This window comes from Besnoitia besnoiti, chromosome IV, assembly GCF_002563875.1.
Source record: "Besnoitia besnoiti strain Bb-Ger1 chromosome IV, whole genome shotgun sequence".
In the NCBI taxonomy this organism is placed as follows: domain Eukaryota; phylum Apicomplexa; class Conoidasida; order Eucoccidiorida; family Sarcocystidae; genus Besnoitia; species Besnoitia besnoiti.
In genome coordinates this window covers 1,287,262-1,310,861 of record NC_042359.1, presented here as the reverse complement: position 1 = coordinate 1,310,861, position 23,600 = coordinate 1,287,262, and the positions used below count along the sequence as shown (strand labels likewise).

Here is a 23,600-nt window from a genome sequence, read left to right as displayed (position 1 = left end):
CTGGAGGTCTTACAAAGCGTCGGTTCTTACCAACCGCGTCACCGATGTTGTTTTATGAATCACATAGATTGTGTGGCGTCCTACGGAAGGAAATGATACTGCAGTGAAGGGGGGCCCATCATTGTTGTCTTTCAAAGCGTCGTATGAGTTTGTGGGAGAGAAGCTCTGAACATGGCGATTGGCAGTGATAGAATAGATTCGTCGCTAAGCCTCTGTGAAAGATCATAGAGGCCGCATATCGAAGTGGGAGGGCCCTACGGATGATATGCTGGCGTGTTTTTTCGAGACGCTCACCAGGCTCACGTTTGGAGTTGTCTCACAGCCGGCGAACTGGACGGGACTAGTATAAGGGCTCAGCCTCTGGTGACTGATTCCCACGGAAAAGAACCCGCCGGCCGAGACTCTCCGAGTGTCGGTCGAACGGCGCTCCTGGGCGCTGACGGGAACCATTTGATATCTATTACTGGATCTGCTAGGCACTGGGTTAGTACAGCGGTATTGTGGAGGCGGGGATGCAATCACGTCACGGGTAGTGTCTAACTTCGCGAACGACGGCGCTGCACCCTGCAGCAAATAGTTTATGGTCATCTGTTTGTGTCCGTTTTAGCCGCTGTTCTCCGTAGTTTTTTGTGCTATGCCTGCCCGCGCAATGAGTCAACGGCTCTAACTTTTCTGCTTCGCGCTGGCAGGCCTGCCTCGCTCAGCTTCCGGTGGAATACTGATAAATGAAGGCTGGATTCGAAGAACATCAACGCACGCTAAGGGACATCGCGACAGCGGGACCACCACACTTCAAGGCTTAGCGATACTCAATGAGGACGGTCTGCAGTGAAACACGACCAGTTCCGTGACGTCTCCGCCACTTGGTAGTGCAAGAGCGACCGACCTTCGAAGAGCAGCCAACAGGTCGGCAAAAGGACATCCCTCTGCTTACGTGGACGAGAGGTGAGCTCAGATCCTTGCATAGATCCAAAGGAAACAGGGGAAAAATGGTGTTTTTCGGGCAAAGAGTCCCCGTCCGATGCTGCTTCACGACGTAAGGGGAATCCGCCGGTGCGCAGCGGAACCTTCCGTGGCTGCTTAGTCTAGGGGTATGATTCTCGCTTCGGGTGCGAGAGGTCCCGGGTTCGAATCCCGGAGCAGCCCCTTCGTTTCAAAGGATATGTTCACGCTGCTTCTATCTAGCATGCACAGACTTTAAATTTTTCCGGCTACAACCATGTTGTCTGATTACCGCACACGGCTACGCCCAAAACCCTGAGTTTGACAAGATGGGGCACCCGTCTGAAGCGGATGCAGGCAACATGTCTTACGTGCCGAAATCTATGATGAAGTCTACTTTCGTGCCGAGATGTGATGGCGTTGAAATAGTACTCTCGTATTTATTGTCACACCTTTCCTTGGAATTTGGTTCCCATGCAACGCTGGTGTGTGTTCTTGGGCGTTGGGCTGCCGCGCAGCCTGCAGCCTACGTAGGCTGCAGTGGAATGGACGGACCCGGGCAGTTTAGTCGCAATTAGTAAAAGCCTTACGGACAAGGGACTAGTGAGAGTCCAGAGGCTGCCTGGCAGGAGCGTCTGAAAAAAAGGGAAGCGTGCTCTACGAGGATTCGTGAAGGCGACAGAGATTAGAATCCGCGGACTAGGACGCGCGTGTACCGGCTCCGCGACTGCGTAGAGCTTTCTTTTCGCAGACACCTGTCTGTGATCTCCGCGCACTTCTGCGCCCGAGACGGCAACGCTACAGTCGTAGTTGGCTTTGCATCTTCTGCGTTGTGTTGCTACCAAGGGGTAGCACACAGCAACAAGCAACTCTAACGGCTCCGAGTGTGAATTCTAGGGCTGTCGCCTGCGTTCTACGGTCACATAGACACCTGCGATTCGTGGCTATCTCTGTCGAGTGTTTACATCCCGCCACCACGGGCACGCGGAATCGGGAGCGGGTTTAATTCCTGCATGCCGCTTACGCTATTTTACGCGGGGGTGTATGATGCCTGTTGGAGAAGTTAAAAAATGACAGTACGTAGAACCAGCTCCCCCGGAAACCGTGTTCGATCCCTGCGTTTCGCGAACTCGGCTGATAGACCAGGAGTCTCGCAAGTAGGCGTGCCAGCGGTGTTTGGCGGAACCGCTGGAATCGCATAGTGTTTCTCCACGTAGGACGGCGACCCGCCTTGCCGATGCAGCATATCCCCGCTTGGTGTGTGGAACGGGTCGTTGCCCGGGCGGCCAGGGGTGCCTCGGGGCACAGAAGACAGACCGAGACCTACCAGCGCCTGGGGCGCCCCCCACTGAGGTTCGTTGCCCCGTAGTCGGCGTATTGTTGCCGTTTCAGTGTTACGCGTCCAGTCCCTAACGAGGCAGGAAGCAGAAATACGCCCTGGTAGACTTGAACAATGTGATCTGCTGGGCATCTTGGCAGTCACTACCAGTTTGGTCAAAGAGTTCCGACGCGAAACACCCCACAAATGACCGTCTGCCCATAGTTTGCACTTAACAGCACGTTGCTTATCCCAGTTATCGCCGGTGTACGTGAAGCACAGTGACGGGGTTTTCCTCCCGTATTGCTTATCGTCTGAACACACCCACGGCTTTTCGGCTCCACGTTCGGGTCGACCCCCATGTCACGTCATTAACAGGAATAGTACGTACTGCGGAAATATTGCATAACGTGTTTACGGAGACAACGAAATCCTTTGCCCGATAGTCACATACAAAAAAATTTTACGTGCTGAGCTGTCCACAAACTCTTTTGATCTCTTAGGCGACTTCGCCGATCCATCGACGATAGCGGACGACTGATGCGAGACAGATGGCTCGCTGACGCGAGGCGTCACCTGGCGATATTAGCGTCTACCGAGGAGATGAACGCGCCTCAAGATTCGATAAAAGGGGGTTGTATAATTTCGGGTCCTGTTTCTGTGCGAGCACTGGAACTGGTGAGGGATCTACCTTCGAATTTGGTTGGCTGAGGATCTGAAAGATCTGCCGGTGTAGCGTGCTCTCAGTAATCTCCGGTGCCCAGCGAGGAGTCGCTGGACCGCTGTTGTAAGGCAACACGTGATTTGTGACGTCCCTCTGCAGTCTGATGCCATCTTCTGTAGGAATCCTACAGACGAGCGTGAGGGCGCTCCGGGGACTTCGAAGGAGCGCCGCATCGAGACCTGGTCGTTTTCCGAACAGCGACGCGTCTCTGGGAGACAGGTTTACAAATAGCCATGAGTAGGGTGGCGGTCAGCTAGTCGTGACGAAATAGTCTGGCTACCTGCGTGGCAGTTTCCACTTAGAAGTCCTCGGTGTTCTTTCTGCGCTATTACATCTGCCGAACCCTAAAAGACTACATTGTAGAACTCAGGCCGGGTTCTTGCAATAGCTGACGCGTTCGGCGTTCCGCCTCTCTGCCTGCAACAAAGTGGCGTTCGACCGTACGTTAGGCCACCAGCAACGAATTGTGGTCAGGTGATCTTGGTCGCGCTTAGGACCACTGATCGGCTTCTGTTCTTTGTCTTTCCCCCTGTCGTCACTTTTTGCTTGCCGGTTTTTCCTTCGCAGTTATCGCTAGTGTAGGCGTTGTGGGCGGCGTCTCTCATCAATTTACCCGCCACCCTGAGTTGTTGGCTGCTTTTTCCGTGTCTTGCTTCATCGCGCCCCCTCACCAGTGAGCTGTTCTGTCTTGCCCTCCCTCCGCCCACTTTTCCTTTGGCTGTTCGTCGCGTCGCTTCTTACGGTGTTCTCACAGCATTTGTGAAGGCGTCACCTCTCTTCCCAGCTGGAAAAATGCCGCACGGTCTCACAGTGCTCACCGCCACGATGACAGGGGGCGTAGTAGGAGGGCCTGCTGCTGCGGGAACGGCAGGGGGATGCTGTGGGTGGTGCCCGTGCTGCCCGTGCTGCCCCACCCCTGTAGCCGTACCCGCCGCTCACGCCGGCATCACTGTAGGTGGAGGCGCAGTGCCCGGAGCAGCAATGGTACCGGGCGCAGCAGTGGCACCGGGAGCAGCAATGGCGCCTGGTGCAGCCGTGGCGCCCGGCGCAGCAATGGTGCCTGGAGCTGTGCCGGGAGGCTGGGGTGCAGGAACAGCTGCAGGAGGATATGGAGCTTCAATGGCCCCAGGAGCTGCTGGCGCTGCTGGGGCAGGTGGCTACTACGGCGCCGCCACGGGGACCCCGGCACTAGCATCAATGATGGCGTGGTTCAGTGGGGCGAACGACCATGCTGGCAAGCTCCTTAAAAAGTTCCGAGACGGGACTGGCTGGCCTGAAGAAGGGGAAGTTTCAAGGGGAGATGATAGCGGCGACACAACGTCTGCTTCAGAACCCGGTGATGCCAACAGCCGCCGAAGTTCCATGGGCAGCACAGTTAGACGCGTGAAGCGATCGCCCAACGACTCGCTCAGTGAGAGCGGCCAAAGTACCGGCTCCTTGGACTTCATTTAGCTAACAAAATGAAGGGGCGGGAGAGCGATGTTCTCTGCTGACTTACCACTGGTAAACCGTTTGCCTTGTAGCATGCTCATGACAAGTGAAAAGGCGTGTCTACCGGGGCAACGCTAACGGTAGCCTGGGCGGCTGGGCATGCGAAGGCTCCACGGAGACCGCCTTGTGTGACCGCCGCGTTACACTGTTGCTGTTCGATATCTCGTTGGCCTCTGGGTTACGTCGGGGAACGAAGCTGGTTCAACCGGAGATCTTCGAGCGCCAAAGCGCACGGCGGAATCGGGGATTTGTCAGAGGAGGCCGAGGTCCTTACTCCGTTGGCTACCGACGACTTGCGTCGGAGTCATGTATCCATGTCCTTTTTCAGCAGCGTTGATAAGGCTAATGCGCTGCTAATGACAGCCATAAATGATTTATAAAAACATGGCGCCGCAGTGCTACTTGATTGTAATATTACCCAGTAGTACATGTCTTAAGCCGGGCGTACATATCGCCTTTTCTATATCCTTTGCCGACATGGAGACGACAGTGAGGGGAATTCGCCATGTGGCAGGGGTTGTTCGCTGCGCGCGGCATTCCGCCCGTCGCTCTTCGGTTGTTGCGTTCTGCGAGAGTTGTTCACCTCTACTGTCAGCATCAAGCAAAATAACTGGTTGCTCTGGCTGAAACGGGTCGCGCGTTTGCGGCGTGTGGAGGGAACATCTGCGATACGACGAAGGATTGTTAACCTCCGTGAACAGCGTTGCTGTTGTCTTCGACACTCAATAGAATCGGGCAGCCAACTCTAATCCGATGGGACCCACCAGCTGACGACTCTGGCAGAACACAAGGTGGACTCCTTGCTTTTCTCTGCAAACATCCTGCTGCTCGTTCAGCTTGCCTTCTGTCGGTGCTGACGACTTTCCGTCCTCGAGGTCGGAGAGTGACGCATTCTGCTTCTTCGTGAACTCTGACGCGGCTGCTCCCCAACCGTCAGCTTCTCGGACACGCTACTCTACTCGCTATTCCCGCATACCGACGAGGTCGTGTTTCCAAGTTTAACCACCAAATTGCGAAGACAGCCCACATCTGTACAGACCGCTGCAGACCGTCACATATCATTTCTGCGCATGTGACACATCTTGTCCGTATCTCGCTAGCAGGCGGTGGCGTACGTGAACGAAGAGGGGAGGGGGGGTGCTTGCATTCCCTCGTGTGCAGGTGCTCAAAAAAAACACTATGCAGAGGAATCTTTAACACTTCTTGAATGCCTGATGCAGCAGAGGCTGCCTAGTTTGGAATTCGCTCTCAGCAGTGTATGTCACAACGACCTTACGATAGTTCGAAACGTGTACTGCACGGCACAAGAATTCAGACACATTACACCCCTGTAAACCATGCTTGCCCATCCGAGGGAACAATTATATCCGCGTTAGGCGTCGAGTACGTTTTCCAATTCTGGATCCGCGATCCAGAACTGTATAACATATCAAATAAAGAACAACGCTGAAACAACACGCTCTACACGGGTTCGAAACCGACACAGGGAGTCCCGATACTGCTGCAGAAAACCTAGATTGCGGAGCCACAGACGGCACTGACGCGGAGAGAGAATATGCAGCTCAGAAATGGTAGCCCAGCGTCTGAATAACTTTTCCGTATATACTAAGCAGAATCTGGTCCCATCCGCAGGAAGAGAGCAGCTTTGACATCGAAACGTGGTTCTCGTACGCCACAGAGTGCGGGACGAAACTTTGGTTCGCCCCGACCACGGAGCGGTAGTAGAATCCAACTCTCTCTCTCGTCAGTCCCAACGAATCGACACACACGTAGGCAGTGGCGGCGCCCGCAAGCACCCCGAGAGAGAGGAAGCGCGCGGACATCTTGTGGAGAAAACCAACTGGGAAAACAACTGTCGAAACCTGCGTGCAGATCCGGAACAAACAGTCTGCAGCAAGGATATCGAAACATCTAGGAGAAGGTGACTTACATGTCTGCAAAAACAGCTCACATCCGCGTCCAAGCATATTAACAGTCAGCGAGGACACGTGGGCCTACACACGAGGCACTCAAACAATGTGTCGAGTAGCGATATGCACTGGTTCGCCAGCACCCCTTACGTGGCTTGGAGGAGACTGCACTACTGAAGACAAAACGCGTCGGGAGACGCGAGGCTGGCTTCAATTGACGCAACTGAGCCGCAGTGACGGCGTCTGCAGTGATGGCGTGTTGAGTCTACACATGTTCTGCGCTCTGCTGGATGCTTGTCTGCATCTGGTAAGCGCACGCCCCCTCACCACACTGTGCACAAACTGCGAAAGACTTACCTTATCAGAGTAGCCCGCGACGATGTTGCAGTTGGCTCTGCCTGATGCGTAGCCGCGTCAGGCGCGCCCCCTGTTCACGAGACTGGAGAGAAGGCAGCACAGATCAGGCCGCCTAGACAAATACATTCGCTTGGAAACTTTGAAAATACACCGCAAATCCACCACGTGCTCCCTTCTCAGGCCTTTCAGACGCCGTCACGCGCCAGGCTGGCCGGTTGCCACAGAGTCGGAATTGACCGAAGCGCAGATAGTAGGAGCAACTGGAGACCGCACACAATTCTGCCACCAAAGCCTTGTACAGTGGTTGATCCTTTCAGAGAGTTTGGCTCTGAATTCGGATACAGCGGTCAACGGTTGTGGTGAGTTCGAAACGAGGCACTTTCTCTCTACGAGCTTCGGCTGCATGCGCACGCGCGCGGTCGAACGGAGCGCAAAGTAGAACGGCTGTGCGGCATGACACACGTACCGTGTCTGTCCTGCATTCACTGACTTGTTGTATGCGCAAGAACTGTCCTGGCTGAGGCTCTTCACTGCCTCACGTGAAATCTACGGTCGCTCCTCGTCTGCATCCCACCAATGCTCGTCTTGCTGAAGAACCGAAGGTCGACGGGAATGACTCGGAGGCTCGCCGGGGCGGTTCCGCTCGCTGGACGCGGCTGGCGCCTGCAGATGAGGGCTGGGTGAGGACCCAGACGTTTCTCGTGACTTGAATTCTCAAGATCAAGGCACCACCAGAAAGTGCGGCCTGCTTTGCCTGCCGCTTTCTTTCTTCCCGTGTCAACTGGACGAAGCTGCAAAGAAGTGTGTGACAGAAAAATTGCGGAGGCTGACTGAAGCCAGACATCGTGTCTCCTGTGTCTCTGCGTCTCCCACTGCAGCTGAGGGGTTTTCGGCTGGCCACGCGCATTTTTCGCTACCTGGAAGAGAAACGGAGGGATCGTCGGTTAGCGTGGCGCGCTCAGAGCCGTGGGCATACCTGTGGACTTGATTGAGAGGAGGCCCTCACTCTCCGCGCCGGCAGGTCAGGGTTGAGCTGCAAACACTACACTGCGCCTCTGCTTTCCCGTGAGCCTGAGGCCATGCATCTTGTAGCTGCTGGCGTGTGAGGGCCTTCAATCAGAATTTGTCCGGAGGTTGTAGTTTGATATGGTTTTATTCCCTCCGAGTAGGGTGGCGTGTTTGCAGGCTGAATCAACTGTGTGTGGGCTTTTCCAGAAAAAACCTTCATTCCTTGTGCACCTCTGAATCCTTCTTTTGCTTCCGTTGTGTGCGCATACAACGGTTCACCTGCTTCGCCGGTTCGCGTTTCAAGTTCCTGTCGCTGTTTCGTTCCTGCGCTGCCTCTCTACCGGCCTGCCGCTGAATCCTCGACTGAAACTGCGTCACTGCCCCCTGGCGCCCCTCTGCGTGCACGAGCCCCCGCGTTTCATCACCCCCGCGGCAGCGTCATGGGAGGCGCCTCTATCCTGGTTGTCACTACGTGCAGCCTGCTCGGCGTGGCGATCCTGGCCGCCGGCGTCTCGGCTACGCGTGCCGCATACCAAGAATGGAGGAGAGACATGGATCGCGGACGCGTGCGGGTGCTGCGGTAGACTGCGTTTCGATTGTTTGCCCCAGTCTACCAGTGGGGGAGGACTGTCGCCTTCAAGACCGCCTCGCTCAAGGGCTCGGTTCGTTCTCTGTCGCTGTGGCTTACCCACGAGGTTCGAATGGACGCCATCGCCGCGTATGGGACGGGGTTGCGAGTCTACAGTGTCGCGGGCGACGGCCGGGAAATGCATGTTTTTCGAACTCTGATTTATTCCTTTGGATTGGTCTTGCTCCTACATCGATCTGCGATGCGAAACACGAGGATTAACGCTGCGGCCAGCGCAGCAGACTGAGCCTCGCAAGCGCCGACTCGCCGAAAAAAGGGAACACGGTCGTGATAGCAAGTGGCATGCTCTAGAGAGCGAACAGAGGCATCCGGTGTGTACGACACGCGTTCTGGAGGTAGAGAAACACGTTGTGCTAAAAAGCACATGTGTTGGCTTTTTTGCAGTCACTGCATGTCGACGTGTTACCCGTGATGAAAGGGAACCTGTAGCAAGCGTCTCGAGTGAACAAATTCAATAGTTTGATTCTTTTTGCCACAGCAAACATGCTTGCACTGCAAGCACACACCCGTATGTATACTTCCGTTTTGTGCTTGAGAAGACAAAAACGATCCAAAGAGATCGCCTTGCGGTGCTAGACAAGTGGCACAAGAGATCACGCTAAACGCAAGAAACGGGACGCCAGTCTTATTATTCAATATTGTGAAATGAGGAGCACCACGCTGATTTCCTCCGAAGGGCAGGAGAGGAACACAACGTTCATATCTTAGATATGCGTATGTGCGCGTATGCATGCCTGCGGATTCCTACACAGAGACCTACAGTCTAGATCAAGAGCCCGGGTGATTAGCCTCAGATCTAGGTCTGTTGTTTCCCTCGCACCTGGCTTTGCCGCAGTAGAGAGACCCTATGCAACGCCTACTAGAAAGAATGACACTGGCGCGTCACCGAATACTTTCTACAGCGGGTTTCTCCTCTTCCTAGTATCTGGGGGATTGCCTTCGGTCTCCATTACCAAATTTGTGCCTCTCTGCGTCTACTGTTCGTGACACTGATTGTACCCGACACCAGCAAGAAAGCAATGACTACTCGCCGGATCGTGAAGTGATTCCAGGAGTGAATCGTATTCGCCCAGCGGTTCTTTCGCAGCGATGCATCCCGCGCTGGTAGGCCGTGGCCCGAGGACCTTAAGTGACAGCATGGCGAGGATACCCGAATCTCAACCCTAAAGAGAGAGGAGGCGCGAGGCAAGAACTGCTGGGATGTGACAAAGGGAGAGAGAGAAGGGGCGCTGCGAGGCGAAAGCAAACGCGAGGATATTGAGCACCGCTGTTCCGACGCAGGGAGGAAATACAGACAATCAGAAAAGAAATCAGGAGACTTCCGTTCTTTCGGTCAACCTGGCAGACCGCTTGGCTACGCGTCGTCAAGCTGAAACAGATCCTTATTTTTTCTGGTTCCGAGGCGAGGGACGCGACATCCGAGCGTTTTGACTGGAAACGACGCGGCGAGGTGTCGATCAAGGACGAAAGAAATCGACTCGACGATGTCCGCAGCAGGCACTGCACTGCGTGAGAGAGAGTGACGTCGAGTTCACACACAAACACATATGCGTATACAGGAACAGACGTGGGGTTATCTGTGGAAGCCTGCTTCACTTTGTGGCCTACAGGTGACACGTGAAAAGATTCCGCACCGCGGTGGCAGCACACGGGAGGCGACTGGGAGATGATCGCTCTGCTTTTCCGCCGTCGACTTCTAAGAAAGGTTGATGAGGCAGCGAAGGAATTCGTCCCGCTCGTAGTCCGAGCGCAGCTGACGCCACTGCAAACAGAACGAGAACGCAGACGTCAATCACCACAGTGAAAGACCACGCAAGGTCGCCGTCCAAGAGTCGTCTCCATTAGATACCACGAAACAGCCCTAGCGACGCCCTGCTGCGGAACAGATTTACACCGCAGCCGAAAAACCCAAGTTAAACCTTCACGCATAAACCTTTAACTTATTGTTTTTGTAGACAAACTAGAATATTGTTTTCTTCTTTACACGTGATTTTCTTAATTGGTTGTCACTCCGCCATACTCTATACGTATAGACTATGCCTTTTTTTCGTAGCCTCATGACCTCATGCACCTGTCTGCGCATGCAAGTGGAGAGTCGTCGGCGCGCATGTGCGATTCACGGACCTGGGTGAGGAAGAGAGGCAGGACGACCCATCCAGCTTTTTTGAGGTGGGCGATGCGTTTTCGGCTTTCGCCGAAGGGCAGGAGAGGATTCGCGTTCCAGGCTGCCAGCCGGTCCTCCCAGCGTTCGCGGGCGATATGTTCCGTGCTCCGACCGGCGAGTTCGGCCTCGCGTTTGGCAGAGAGATTCTCGTCGGTGTCCTCGCTCCGCGTCACCAAGCGCCCTCCGTCGCCGCGATCCAGCAGCGCATCGTCCGCGCAGCCTTCGTCGACCGTCCACGAGGCGAGTGTCTCCTCCTCAGGCACGCACAGCACGGCGACGCCCGTCGGGCCTCGCGCGGCTCCCTCTGCGGAGAAAGCAGGAAAAAAAATTGTGGCTGCGCTGGAGAGGACGACACCTCAGCACCACGCGGAGGAGAGATCCGAGCGGCCGAGCGGCCTGAAGCGTCGCGCCAGGCAAACGAGAGCGCTGCGGCGTTTTGGTTCGACTGCGAATCTCATTCGGCGATACCTAGGCCCCAACCAGCGAAGGTGCATTTGGCGCCTCTACTGCGGAGGGTTTTAGTTGACACTTTCAGCGGGAAATGGGGGGACAGAGGGATCGAAGGGCGAGCTCTCCTTCCCCCGTACAGCAACATCAAGCTCAGCGACCGCGAGACGGCAGAGAATTTGCACGGAGACGCTGCGCGAGACGCATCGATACCGATGCAAGCGACGCCAGGGTGCGCTTTCCTGCGCGGCCTCAACTCGAGCGCCACCAAGGGCCTTACCGCGCGGCGCAGAGACTGAGGCGAAGTGGCAGAAACAGATTCCCGTGATGACTGGTTTCATCGACTCCAGCCCGCGACGCCGAAGCGCGGCGCTGATTTGTCGGCTCTCCTCCGTCAAGCGGAAACTGGCCGTTCGCGCGCGCTCGCGTTCGAGCCTGAACCGCACACCGCATGCATCCGCCAGGAACGCAGCTCCAGTCATAGCTCGATCGACTGATGTATAGACCTATTTGTGTGCGCATCTAGTGGCGGAGAGAACAAGCATCTGGCGGGGAACGCTCGGCGCAGAGGGGACCAGGACGAGCGCCTCACCACTTAAGCCTCGGGAGGTCTTGGAGAAGGAAGTTAATCATTTCTTTGTCTTCGGGGTCGGTTTCCTGCAGATGCAAATGCGAGGGACCGCGGAGAAGCAGACAGAGATAGAACTCGTACAAGCCAGTCAGGTCTTCGTCGCGGACGGAGATCTCCTCCTTGCGCTGCCGCGCGACCTCAACGCCTGAAAAAGGAAAAACGCGGAAATCACTCGCCCAAAAAACTCCCTCACGACGCATCCGCTCGCCTCTAGTCCTAGGGCGCACACACATACTATACACACATGTATCAGCCTGTGCATACGACTGGCTACGCCGTGTATATGCATATTTGATGGGGAGTACGTACATATATATAAATAGATACATATCCATAGGCCAATAAATCGAATATGCACGTCGAGGGGCACCGCGCAGCTCGTCGCTTGTAGCCACGGGAGACACAGCCGCGTCGGCGCTCTCACTATGCTCCCTCTAGCATTTATGTATAGACTGAGAGTCATACACATGTACATACATACGCATGATGTAGAAAGATTCACCACTTTTGCTGACTGTCCGGACTTACGCTCTGCGACGCGCCGAACACAGAAGCGGAAGTGGTCAGCTAGGCTGAAAAAAGGAGAAATACAGAGCCGTATGGTGAAAGGTGAGAAGGCGTCACGGAGGGAAAAGACTGCAAAACGAATTCCGGCAACCTGATAACCGGCTCGCGTACGTACATATATATATATATATATATATACACATACATATACATCATATATGTGTATATATATACAGTTGTAAACAGGCCCACGTGGCAGTAGAGCAGAAGTACGCACATGTAAAATATACCTATATCGACAGCTATATATATATATATATATACCCTAAACCCTAAACCCTATATATATATATATATATATATATATATATATATATATATATATGCTTGTAGGCGCCATGAAAGCCAGTCGCGTGTGCTCAAGTGAGATCTCGTTCAAATCACCATGGACGAACTCCACTTCACTTCTTTTTTTCCAGCTACCGAGATTCAGGCATATGCATCCGCCCGTAGACGCTCAGACGCACATAAATATTTATATATATATTTATATATACATGTGAAGGTACACGACTAGGTATGTAGATGCCTATATCTACGACTGTGAGAAGCCTGGCACGTGAAGCGGCACAACGGTTACAAACCGCTGGTATGCAGCCTTCATCTCTGACTGCCCCGATGTCCGATTCCACCTGCATGCAGACGCTGGTGCCGGCGTGGGCTTTTCCTCCTACTTTTTCGTCATCGGTGTCACCGGCGCGAGGCCGAGGAGGATGCGAATTTGAATGCGGAGTGCCTCTGCAGGGGCGATCTCGTACTGCAGCGCGTTATGTTCGCCTTCGTCCAAGCCCTGCGGGCGCGAGAAGCTGGGCTCGCTGGCGTACGCCCCGCCGCTCGCCTCAACTTCGCTGGCCGCCGGCGACGCCTGCATTGCAATCTGCAGCATGCGAAGGCGCTCCACCGCAGCTCGCTGAAACGCAGGATGCGCAAAGTCAAGCGTCGCGGCGCAGAGAGCGATCTCCGCCAGAAGCGAGTCGAGCAGACACGCAGAAGGCGGCGCCGTGCGCAGCAGATGATCCCCGAACCTGCAAACGCAGGGCGGATAGGAAAAGCAGAGAAGAAACATCAACAGGACAAAGGGACGCAGGCCTCACGAACGACAAGAGTGGGAGGTGCGAGCGCAGGAGGGAGCGTCCGAGCAGGGTGAGGAAGAGGAAGATTGTGGCAGAACGAAAGCAGCAAAAGGAGAAAAGAAAGGGACATACCAGTTCCTCGGTAGTGCAGACGACGATCTTCATACAGTGCGTATGTGTGCGGCCATCTCAGTAATACTTATAAGAGTATCGGATGCGACTGTGTGACACTGAAATCCATAAACATATGGCGCGGAATCGCCCAGTCGGCCACGAGGGGAGACGCGCCCACAAACCGAAACAACCCAGCACTTATATATATATATATATATATATAAATATACATGAAGCAAACGAAGAGGGACACTGATAAATAAGCGGCACCCGCGCGTCGGCGTACCAGGAGAGGAGCCTCTGCAAGACAGGTCCCAAGCGCGTGCGAGCTGCGACGAAAGCCTCCATCAAGTCGAGTAGTCGCTGCAGAAGACACAGAAAAGAAAAAAAACCCGCAGGCAAAGTCACGGAAAATGCCGTGCGAAGGAAAGAGACAGCCGCGGCTGCGAAAGGCAAGTGATGTGATAGAAGAAGAGAGCGGAAGAGCAATCCGGAGACTGCACGCCAAGCTCTTGGAGGCTCCACGCGCGCGGGCAGTTTTTTTCCTCCGCCGGCGCAACACACTCACACATGAATATGGACGGTTTTATACGCTGGTCATCTTTTCCTATCCGCAGAGCCACCCTCGCGAGATGCTGCGGCGTCTGCAGGCACTTAAATCTCCCGCAGACACCGAGTCTGCAGAGCGCAAGTCGGCTCGAATAACTCGAGCGGGAGGCATCCACGCCGGCAAACTTTCTCACCTTTACAGCTTGCTCCTGCGAAAGCCGTGCTCAAGCACCGACCACCAGCGTCACAACATATCCGGCACTGACACATAAGAAATATAATACATATATATACAACGAGCATACTGCACAGGCGACAAGCATCCTGAGACGCGCACATGCACAGCGAGCGCTGGGAGCACAGATACTCTTGTTGGCGGTCTTTTCATCGAGTCAGGGCGCGTACGTGCGGTGTGAGGAGCGAGAGGTCGGCGACGAGAAGGACATTCAGGAGCCTCTGCAGATGTCCCGTGTCGGAGTCCATCTCAAGCAGCCTCAGCATGCGCAGCAGCGTCGGGAGGTGCCTGCAGACAGAACGCAAAAAAAGACGGTGGACAAGCCTGCACACGCAGTCAGCCTGGAGCGCTGTGCCTCCGCGGGCGCGATTACTCCTCCACAAGTCGCCTCGAGCTGCGACAGCAGAGCAGGCGCTCGCCAGCTCGGCTCGCAGGCGAACGAGAGCCGAGCCGCGGGCGGCGGTGTCGGCGGCCTCTGTGCGGCGTATCGTGGTCGGCTTACCCGAGGGCGAGGTCGGCGGCGATGCCGTCGCCCGCGCCGGCGGGAGGGTCCGCGCCGGCAGCTTTCGCGTTCCCGAGGACGCCTTTGATGACCTTGTTGGCATGGTTCGCGTTGAGGCGCGCGAGATCCTGCTCGTCGTTGGCCGCTTCGGGCGAGGGCTTGTGCGTCGCCCTGGCGACAACCAGCATGTGGTTCGCGTGCGCATGCAGGATTGCGTGACCTGTCGCCACGCGGAGGAGCGCGAGGGGCGTGTAGGGCACCGCGTCGCGAGCCGCGCGGCAGAGGCGTCGTACCAGGGCGACATTCCCCGAGAAGCGCGCGTTCGCCGCTTCGGAGACGGAGAGCGACGACGCCGCGAAGCCGCACGCAGCGGCCGACTGCTGCGCGGCGCTCGCCTCCTCGCCCGCGCCCTCTCCACCCCCTCCTAGAGCGTGCTCAACCGGCGGCCTGCTGCCCCCGCTCGACGCCTCGTGTCGGAAGCGCACGAAGGGAGGCAGCGCCGCGGTCGTGGGGAAGTGCGACGCGTAGCAGGACAGCGGCGCCTCAGTTGTGCACAGGGGTGCGAGAAGCATCGCCAGATCGAGCGCAGAGAGGAACGGCGAAAGCAGCTCCGGAATCAGCGTCCGCAGGAACGAGGAGAGCGGCGACAGAAACGTCGAGCTGCTCGGCGAAGACGCGACGGCGAAGGACGCCGCCGCGCCGCTGCCGCGCGGCAGCAGCGACGATGAAGCCGTGAGCGAACTCGGGCGCGAAAAGAGGTACACAAACAACAGCGGGAGAAGCGACAGCGGCAGCTTCGGAGCCGCTGAAGACATGCTCGTCGTCATCGGCGACTCCGCACTCACCGCGTACGCCACGTCGCCCTCCCCCACCGCTGCAGTCAAGCCGGCCACGCGGCTGTCGATATGCTGAAAAAACGCACACGCCGAAAAGTGAAGCATGTGCATCAACACATTACCAGCTTCCCGCACGCCTGTAACATACGCAACGCACATTCTGACAACAACCCTGGAGTGACGCCGTTGCTCCCAAGCCACAGCCCCGCAAACCAAAACATAAATATAAACATAGATAGATATATATGGAAAGAGAAAGTGGTATATACATATGTGCAGAAATAGGCCGACAGAAGGACAGGTGAAAAGAGATGAAGGCATGCGCACAGAACAACAAGATGCCGAGACCGGATATGCGTAGACGACGGCACCTCGGCGCAGTCGACGCGGGTGAAAAAGAATTACCTTTCGCAGGTCGAAGAGAGCGGCGACGCCGAGGGCGGGCTGGCGCTCCAGAGCCACAACTAGTGCCATGAGCGCAGCCAAGTCTGTGGACGCAACGTTAATGCAGCAGAGTGCAACGCGGGCTCACATCCGTCCCTGTCCATGCCCACGCTCTCTTGCGGCGGCCTCGCAAATCAGGCAAAAAGGCACGCGTGTGTAGGCAAAGAAGAGCCACGCCCACCTGCAGCGGGGGGCTCCGCCGGCGAAGGCGAGGGAAAGACGCAGGTGTCTATGCATGCGGGTCTGCGCGCACCGACTCTCGCCTACCTTCCGTGTCGAGCGAGAGCTGCCGCAGCTGCTGGTCGATGACCCTTCGAATCGGATTGCCAAGCACCAAGTCCTGAAAACCGAATCACAGAGCCCCGAGACGTTGCACAGGGAACGCAGTCACCCACAGCGCAGAAAGGACGCACACGGACATGGAGAACGGCAGCCGTGGAGGCGCCAGCACAAGACAGAAAGGCGAACACGTCCAGTGCAGCCGCGCGAACGGAGAGGGCCTGCCGCACGCGCGCACCCCACAGAGACAGGCAAAAAACACGCCACACAGGCTTTAAGGTGAAACTCTAAACCCTCAACCATAAGAGGGCGAAAAATCGGTTCTATGCCTGCGCAACTGCCTTAAATCCGAGGCGCCTCGAAAGCCCTCCCAAGCCACAGGCACTGAGCGAGAGAAAAGGCAAAGCGGGGACGGAGACAAACCGGCTGCAGGCGCAGGCGAGTTTACCTCTGAAGCGACGATGAGTCTGCAGAGATCCTCGGGAGTGAGACTCCAATTATCTTCTTCCACGCGGCGAACAGCTTCGGTCAGCGCCACGCGCTGCAGAGGGCGATTTACGTAACCGTCTGAACATTCAAAACACGCCGAGACGCGTCAACCCATCGAACACAAAGACCATATACATATATATATATATATATATATATATATATGAATGCGCGCACGCTTTTGAATGGATGCTTGTTCTACACCTGTGCGTGGTCTGAACCCGCGGATTCGAGTGCGAGGCATGCGAATAGGCTTCTCAGACGTGATGATCCACGACTAGGTCTCCCAACACGCATCTGTCGCGCTCTCGCCCCCCTGCATTCGCGTGCGCAGCGGGGTTGCTCGAGTTTTTTTTTTCGCATCGCCTCGCTGGCGTTTGACGCGGGCCGTACAAGTGCGAAATCCCACGAGAAAGTCGATGATTTCGTGAAGCGAAAGCGTGGCGAGGTGCCTGCGGAGGACTGCGAGGTTTTCCTCGGCAATCGCGTCGCGGGTCTGCTTGCCGGCCTGCGGCAGCGGAGAGACGAGCCGGTCCACGAATTCCGGCGCGCCGAACCCGACGCAGAGCAACTGGTGAACGCGAGCTACGAGCGGCGAGGGCGGCGCCAGCGTCCTGGAGAAGGGCGCGCAAAGCGCCTCGTTCCGCAGCTGATGCAGAGACACAAGAGGATCCAGCTGCACGCGAACAGAAGACAAAATGAACCTCGGAATCACGCGGTAAGGAGAATAAACGCCGACAGATGGGTCTCCTGCAAGCCTATAACCCCCAGATATATATATATATATATATATATATATAGGTAGATAAATAGATAGGGACATATGGATATGTATATATACATTTCTATCTATCTATCTATCTATCTAGATTTTCACCTGTCTATCTATGTAGATGTATATGCATCTAGTCCGTCTCTGTCTATCCGACTAATATACACAACTACGTGTATCAAGAAAAGAGCAATATGGTAGATGTTGATGAAGAGACACGCAGCCGCTGCTTCCCTCGTTTACCATCTTCAGAAATCGGATCCACGACTGCAGCGACCACGACTCCCTGCGCGCGACGAGGGCGTCGAGCAGCTGCTTCCAAGCCTCGCCCTCCTGAGCAAAAAACGCGGCGTCTGAAGCGAAAGAAAGCGCCACGAACCCGCAGGAGCAGCAGAAGGCACGCCGAGGCTGTGACACGAATGTTTCGGTTTTTTACTGTATTTTTCACGATTTTTTCTGCGCGAAAGAGACCCCGCGGCTCGGACCGACGTCGCCCTCGCCCCCCGCGCGCTTTCGCCTTTCTCTCAGCGCGGCCCTTCCCCACATGCCCGACTCATCCAGCCTTTGCCCGAGAGAAATCTTTTCATCTTCCCGTGTAGTTCATTTGGCATCCACTCACAGCACTCCTGCCGGCGACACTCCACCGCAAGGCGGCGGAAGCTGAGTGTCTTCATGCGATGCGCTCCGCTCGCAGCGACCGCCGCGATGAAGACCTCGTGCGCGAATACCTCGCACGCCTGCGAAACGCGAAAAATAAGAGGAAATCAAAAGTAATCCTCTTCGACAAGTTGAACACAGAAACGCGCGGTCAGGCCCCGCTCACAGGCATCTGCGGCTCCTATTGCAGCTCGCACAGCAGGAGTGCGCAACAGCACTGCATCTCAGACACTCACTGAAAAAACACAAGACGGCCATGCAAAGTTCAACTTACCGGTGTATATATATATATATATATATATATATATATGCATACACACGGTCTGGATGCACATGCTAAATGGAAAATATCTGAGTAGGCAAGCATGATCACCTATGCCAAAGGACCGCCGCAGCGCGTGGCCTTTAGCGACTTACAAAGGTCAGTTCGTCGAGGGAGAAGAGCGGCAAGAAGCGATGCGCATGCGGCCACATAAGCGACAGACACGCCGCGCTGCTGCAGACAATCTCTCGCTGTTCCTGCGGAGTCACGCGCTGCATGCAGGAGAGCAAACCACAAAAACCGTCGATTACGAAAAACGCGAGGCACGGACTCGCACTGATCTACAGCCCGTCGCGCCTTCCCAATCTGTGTTGGCTAGGCGCATGTCGCCTTCCGCACCTGAAATGCGCAATCGCCCATCGAGGCGAGCCTTCAGATATATCCCAGGTTGCGCCAAGACGGAAAGAGAAACGCGTAGGTGGACATATATACGCACGTGTGACATACATATATATACACCTACACACATATATACATATATACACAAATACATATATACATATATATACATATAGGTGCGCGGTGCGCATGTATGAATAGATGCATGTGTTGTACTGTGTGCCATGCTGGACGCTATCTTGCTGCTCACCTGGAGGCTCTGAATGCCGTGAAGCAGATTCGCGATGTCGGGGAGCTGAAGCATGCCGAAGCGGGACGAGAGAGAGGCAAACGCCTTCTGCATGGCTAGGCCGCTCAACACCTGCGAGACATCGAGAGCACAGCAAGCCTCGTTAACACGTGCCACACACCGAGAACGCGGAGCCGAGAGGGGATAACACACACACGCAGGACGCTGAAAAACACGGGCGAGACGAGAGAGATTCGCGACAATCAGGGCGACGCCTGGGAAATGCGCCGGCGACTGTTGATCGCGCTGGTGGTCACACGCACGCCATGAAAGGACGAGAAGCTTGCCTCTCGGCTTTTCGTTTTTCGCCTCATCGTTCTGCTCAGCGCCCGCTCTCTGCTGCTGCCTCTCGACGCGTCCCTCCTCGCACCCCTTCCTGGTGTCTGTCTATTGCCTGCGCAAGCAATCGCGTTTTCCTTTTCTGTTTTTCCTCCACCTCACCAGATGTCGGGAGTCGAAGACCTCGCGGAAAAAACGACAGGTTGCGCTGACGGAGAGTCGCGACCAGTTGATCTTCCTACGAAGAGACACATCCACATAAAAAAAAATTCTCTTCGCGACACTGTCATGAATCCGCCCTAACGCAGCAGGCCACGTCGCCAGAGAGCCCTCCTCAAGCAAAGGAGATTCAACCAAAAACATCGCGCAAGAAAACTCCGTCTTCGCACCTGGACTCTTCTCCATGTATGTGGTAGGCGTATCGATGTGTCCCCACTTATAAACATGAAACGATACGGCGATGCATGTGCGGCAGGTACATGTACAGCTTGATACAGTGCACACATCGAAACCGACAGATATATAACTGCCCTCGTTCGTAGATCCCAAAGCGCATCGCTCGTTGTTCCTGCCGCTGTGTCTTTCCGCCGCCATTTCGCCCGATGTGACTCCGCAGAGCCGAGTTTAACGCGTTTCGCGGGGGCGAAGTCTCTCAATCGAGCGCCCGCTGCATCAGACTGAAGCGCCTCGTGCGTGCGCGAGTCTGGATGCAACTCGACGCCGCGGCCAGACGCGAAGCAGAGGCTCACAACGCTTCTTCTTGCCCACATTAAAGCGCTCGTTGTGGCTGCGCAAGCCCCGCCTTCGGGCTCCCACAGCGAAAGGCCCGCGCCCTGCCGCCGAGCAGGGCGGCGGCCGCCGCCCCCTCCCGCTCACCAAATGAGGTCTTCCACGACGTCGAGTTGGTTAAGCAGCACCACCGCGCCGACCTGATCCACGACCTCCCACTGCGCGACGCCCGCGGCGGAAAGCTCGTCTTCTTCGCGGGGCTTGCCGAAGCTCCAGGCGCGAGGCGCACGCGCCTTGCCCGCCGCTGGGGGGAGACCTGGGGTTGCAGGGGACCCCGCCGGCGCGAGGCCCCCGGCGGAGGCGACAGGCGGCGGCGCGAGCGCCGGCAGCGGCAGCGGCGAGGGCAGGAGCGGCAGGCGGACGCGCGCCGCGTGGAGGGCGGCCGCCAGACGCACAGGCAGCTGTGGGATGAAGCGGAGTGTCTGCGGCGTGAGGGAGAGGACGGTGTGCTGGTGCCACAGCGCGAGCTCCGGCGCGATAGACGGCGAGACGACCGGCGAAGATGCCGCGCGCGGCGGCGGCGGCTGCGCGAGCGACCGGCGTGAGGCGACGCGCGCGGCGTCCTCGCCGGTCGCCACCTCGCCCGCGGAAGAGGCAGAGGAGGCTGGGGCGCGAGGAGGAAGAGGAGGAAGCAGAAGCAGCGAGGCCTGCGTGAAGTGGCTGACAAGCCGCGAGGTCAAGTCGCGGTCCACGCCGGGACGCTGCGGGTGGAAGGCGGCGAGTAGCAGCGGCAGGGCGTCGCGGAGGCTGACCCGCATCAGCTGCGGCGCCTCTTCTTGTGCGTCGGTCTCGCGCGCGGCATCCGCCCCAGCAGTCGCAGGCTCGCCGTTCGGCGCGAGGAAGGTCGGCTGGTACCGCGCCGGCGGCTGCTGCGCCAAGCTGACGTGCGGGAGCAGCGACAGCAACAGCAAAAGATCGAGCGCGGACGCGCCTGCGGCAGCCAGGAGGCCCTCGACATGTGCCTCGCGGACGCCGAACTGCGCCAGAAACGACGCGTACAGCGGCGCAGAAGGAGCCGACGACGCCGGCGGAGATGCAGGAAGAAGCGGAAAAACCAAGGAGCAAGCGCGAAGCTCGGGCGACGCGAGCACTAGCGGCCAGACGTGCAGCAGGGCGTGCAGAGAGAGGAGGAGACTGGTCACGAAGAGCGGATCGGTTGACGATTCGAGAAGCGGAAGAACAGCCCGAAGCTGCACCTCCTTCGAGGCTCCATAGGCGAAAAACAGAGGTCGCGGCTGGTCTACAGAGGCAGGCGCCCGCGACGACTCAGACGCAAACGAGGACGCAGCCGACGCAGACGAGTACGCAGCCGACGCCGCGCCGGGCGGAGGCGAAGCGGAAGACGAAAGGGGAGAGGACGAGCCGCCTGCGGAGGCGGACGGCCTCGCCGCCAGCGAGAGAGGAGGCGCCTGAACGCGGGGGGGAGTGGAAAAGGCGGAGGCGCCCGATCGCTCGTTCTCGCCCAAGAACTTCTCCAGGAACAGCGGGGATGCAGAAGCGGAGGGAGACGCTGGAGAAGCAGTCATAGCCGAAGACGAAAACGCGCGAAAAGACGAGAAGCGCGACGAGCCCAGCGCAGAGGCAGGACAAGACACTGAAGAAGAGGCTCGCAAAAAGCCCAGACAGGCTTCCCCCCGACGAGCCCGCCGCGACAGCGACGCCGAGGTGCTCGGGAGACACGGAAACGCGTAGGCCGGAATCCGCGCCATTCTAGCGTTTCCGTTCGTCCACGTGAGCAGGGGCGAGGGAGAAGAAACGAGAAAACTCGGAAATCTGAAAGCAGGCATTGCGGCGGCAGCCTGTTTGGCGTCCGCCCTGCCTAGCGGCGAGGCGTACGCGTCACGTCGAAGCCCCTCCAAGGAGACAGGTCTCCCTTGTGCTGCGGCGGGAAACGAAGGCGACGAGAGCGAGCCGACCTCCCGCCGCGAGCGCCGTGAGGTCTCCGCCGCGCGAAGCAAAAGGCGAGAGGGAAAAGACGCTGGGAGCGAAGGTGAATAAACGCCCGACAGAGGCGAGGCTGAGGAAGAGGGCAGGAGCGAAAGAAAGGACGAAGACGCCACCGCGTCTCTGTCGACTCTCCGTCCGAGCAGCCTGTCGCTGTAGAAAAAGCGAGGCGGCGCCATTCTCTCTTGAGACGTGCGCAACCCTGTTCGCCATCCTCCGCCCTTCTTCTTCTCTCTCTGCAGCAGAGAGCCCAGAGACAACAATGCCTCTGCCCAACGCTTCGCTGGAAAGGAAGCGCGACTTGCGCAGTCACAGGGGAGACGCGAAGACTACAAAACACATGTTGCTCACCAGCTGCCCCTGAACGCCGCCGCTGAACCCTAAAACGCACACAGATACATAGCAGGCACCGAGACACGCCGGAGTAGAGAGAAGAGAAAAAAGAAGAGACGGAGGGGGTGGGTGAGGTGCACTAGGGAAAGGCAGTTGGAATGCGTTGACAAGTCCTTCAGTGAAGTGTCTCCTACTGTGACTTTCATCGGCGCGTAGGACGCACGCGTGTGTTTACATCCTCTGAGAGAGGATAGCAGTGCGCGGAGAGAGGATAGCACCGCGCCAGAGACGCGCAAGCAGGTCAGATACAAACGCAGATGCGAGGAGAAAAGAAGAAGAGGGAAGATAACTCTAGAGAGCCGCCCACAACTGCGCGCCGGGACAGGGCGAGGAGGCGCGCGGCCAGTGAAGTGGAAAAAGAGAAGGGCGCCGACACACGGAGGGAGCGTCAACGGCGCTCGAGAGAGAGAGGAGCCGATGCACCTCCAGAGAATAAGAAGAGGAGAAGATGAGGGGGCGTTGATTTGGAGTCTCTCCTTTCTTCTTGGAAAAGATCCCTTCTCCGTCGTCGCATGCCGAAAGAGCAGTCGAGTTGCATGCGGCAGGCCGAAGCGTGCAACGTTCCCAGCGCTCGGCGACTCGTTGCTCAAGATCGAGCTGAAAAAAGAATTCTGCGTCAAGCATTTTGCGTTGGGAAATGATTGTCGTTTTTTTCGAAGACGCGTATTTTGCAGATGTTACTAGGATTGACGGGGCCTATGAATCGCCTAGTGTGTGACGAGGGAAAGGCCATCACGGCCTACGAACGGTAAAAGCGGAAGGCGAATTTTTTTCAGAAACCGGACCAAACCAGTCCCATTCCTACCGGAGACAAGGTGGTGTAAAGCAACAGCACGATGGGCCTTGGTAGCTCATCTTCTTATTCCGAGGCAATATACCGACTCCCAATTGCACAGACACCTGTAATAACTGTCATATATATATATATATATATATATATAAACCCTAAACCCTATATATATATATATATATATATATATATATATATATATATATATATATATATATATATGCATGAGCTCATGCTGGTGGTATGCCAACATATGTATCATCGCAGTCATTGGAAAAATATATATATATATATGTG

General features: G+C 56.5%; 3 protein-coding genes and 1 non-coding gene across 4 annotated transcripts; 2 read left to right on the top strand and 2 right to left on the bottom strand.

Moving 5' to 3' along the window:
• The first annotated feature begins 1,074 nt into the window (after nt 1-1,074).
• BESB_057820 lies at nt 1,075-1,146 on the top strand. The gene has a single exon. It is a non-coding gene; the product is annotated as a tRNA-Pro (tRNA).
• Nucleotides 1,147-3,776: 2,630 nt separating this feature from the next.
• BESB_053300 (uncharacterized protein) lies at nt 3,777-4,436 on the top strand (the record flags this gene model as incomplete). Its single annotated transcript, XM_029363765.1, has 1 exon — nt 3,777-4,436. One exon carries the CDS (start codon nt 3,777-3,779, stop codon nt 4,434-4,436), a length of 660 nt encoding a protein of 219 aa, XP_029219688.1.
• Nucleotides 4,437-6,037: 1,601 nt separating this feature from the next.
• Nucleotides 6,038-6,298, bottom strand: BESB_053290 (uncharacterized protein; the record flags this gene model as incomplete). The annotated part of the gene is made up of 1 exon (XM_029363764.1): nt 6,038-6,298. The coding sequence occupies one exon, from the start codon at nt 6,296-6,298 to the stop codon at nt 6,038-6,040; it is 261 nt and encodes an 86-aa protein (XP_029219687.1).
• A 3,797-nt stretch (nt 6,299-10,095) lies between these two features.
• BESB_053280 (uncharacterized protein) lies at nt 10,096-22,299 on the bottom strand (the record flags this gene model as incomplete). Its single annotated transcript, XM_029363763.1, has 19 exons — nt 10,096-10,161; nt 10,524-10,867; nt 11,291-11,445; nt 11,603-11,786; nt 12,170-12,213; nt 12,883-13,233; nt 13,682-13,758; nt 14,350-14,467; nt 14,682-15,589; nt 15,923-16,005; nt 16,229-16,301; nt 16,689-16,807; nt 17,123-17,405; nt 17,745-17,854; nt 18,121-18,238; nt 18,576-18,692; nt 19,070-19,180; nt 19,550-19,625; nt 20,264-22,299. The coding sequence occupies 19 exons, from the start codon at nt 22,297-22,299 to the stop codon at nt 10,096-10,098; spliced, it is 5,373 nt and encodes a 1,790-aa protein (XP_029219686.1).
• Nucleotides 22,300-23,600: the final 1,301 nt, after the last annotated feature.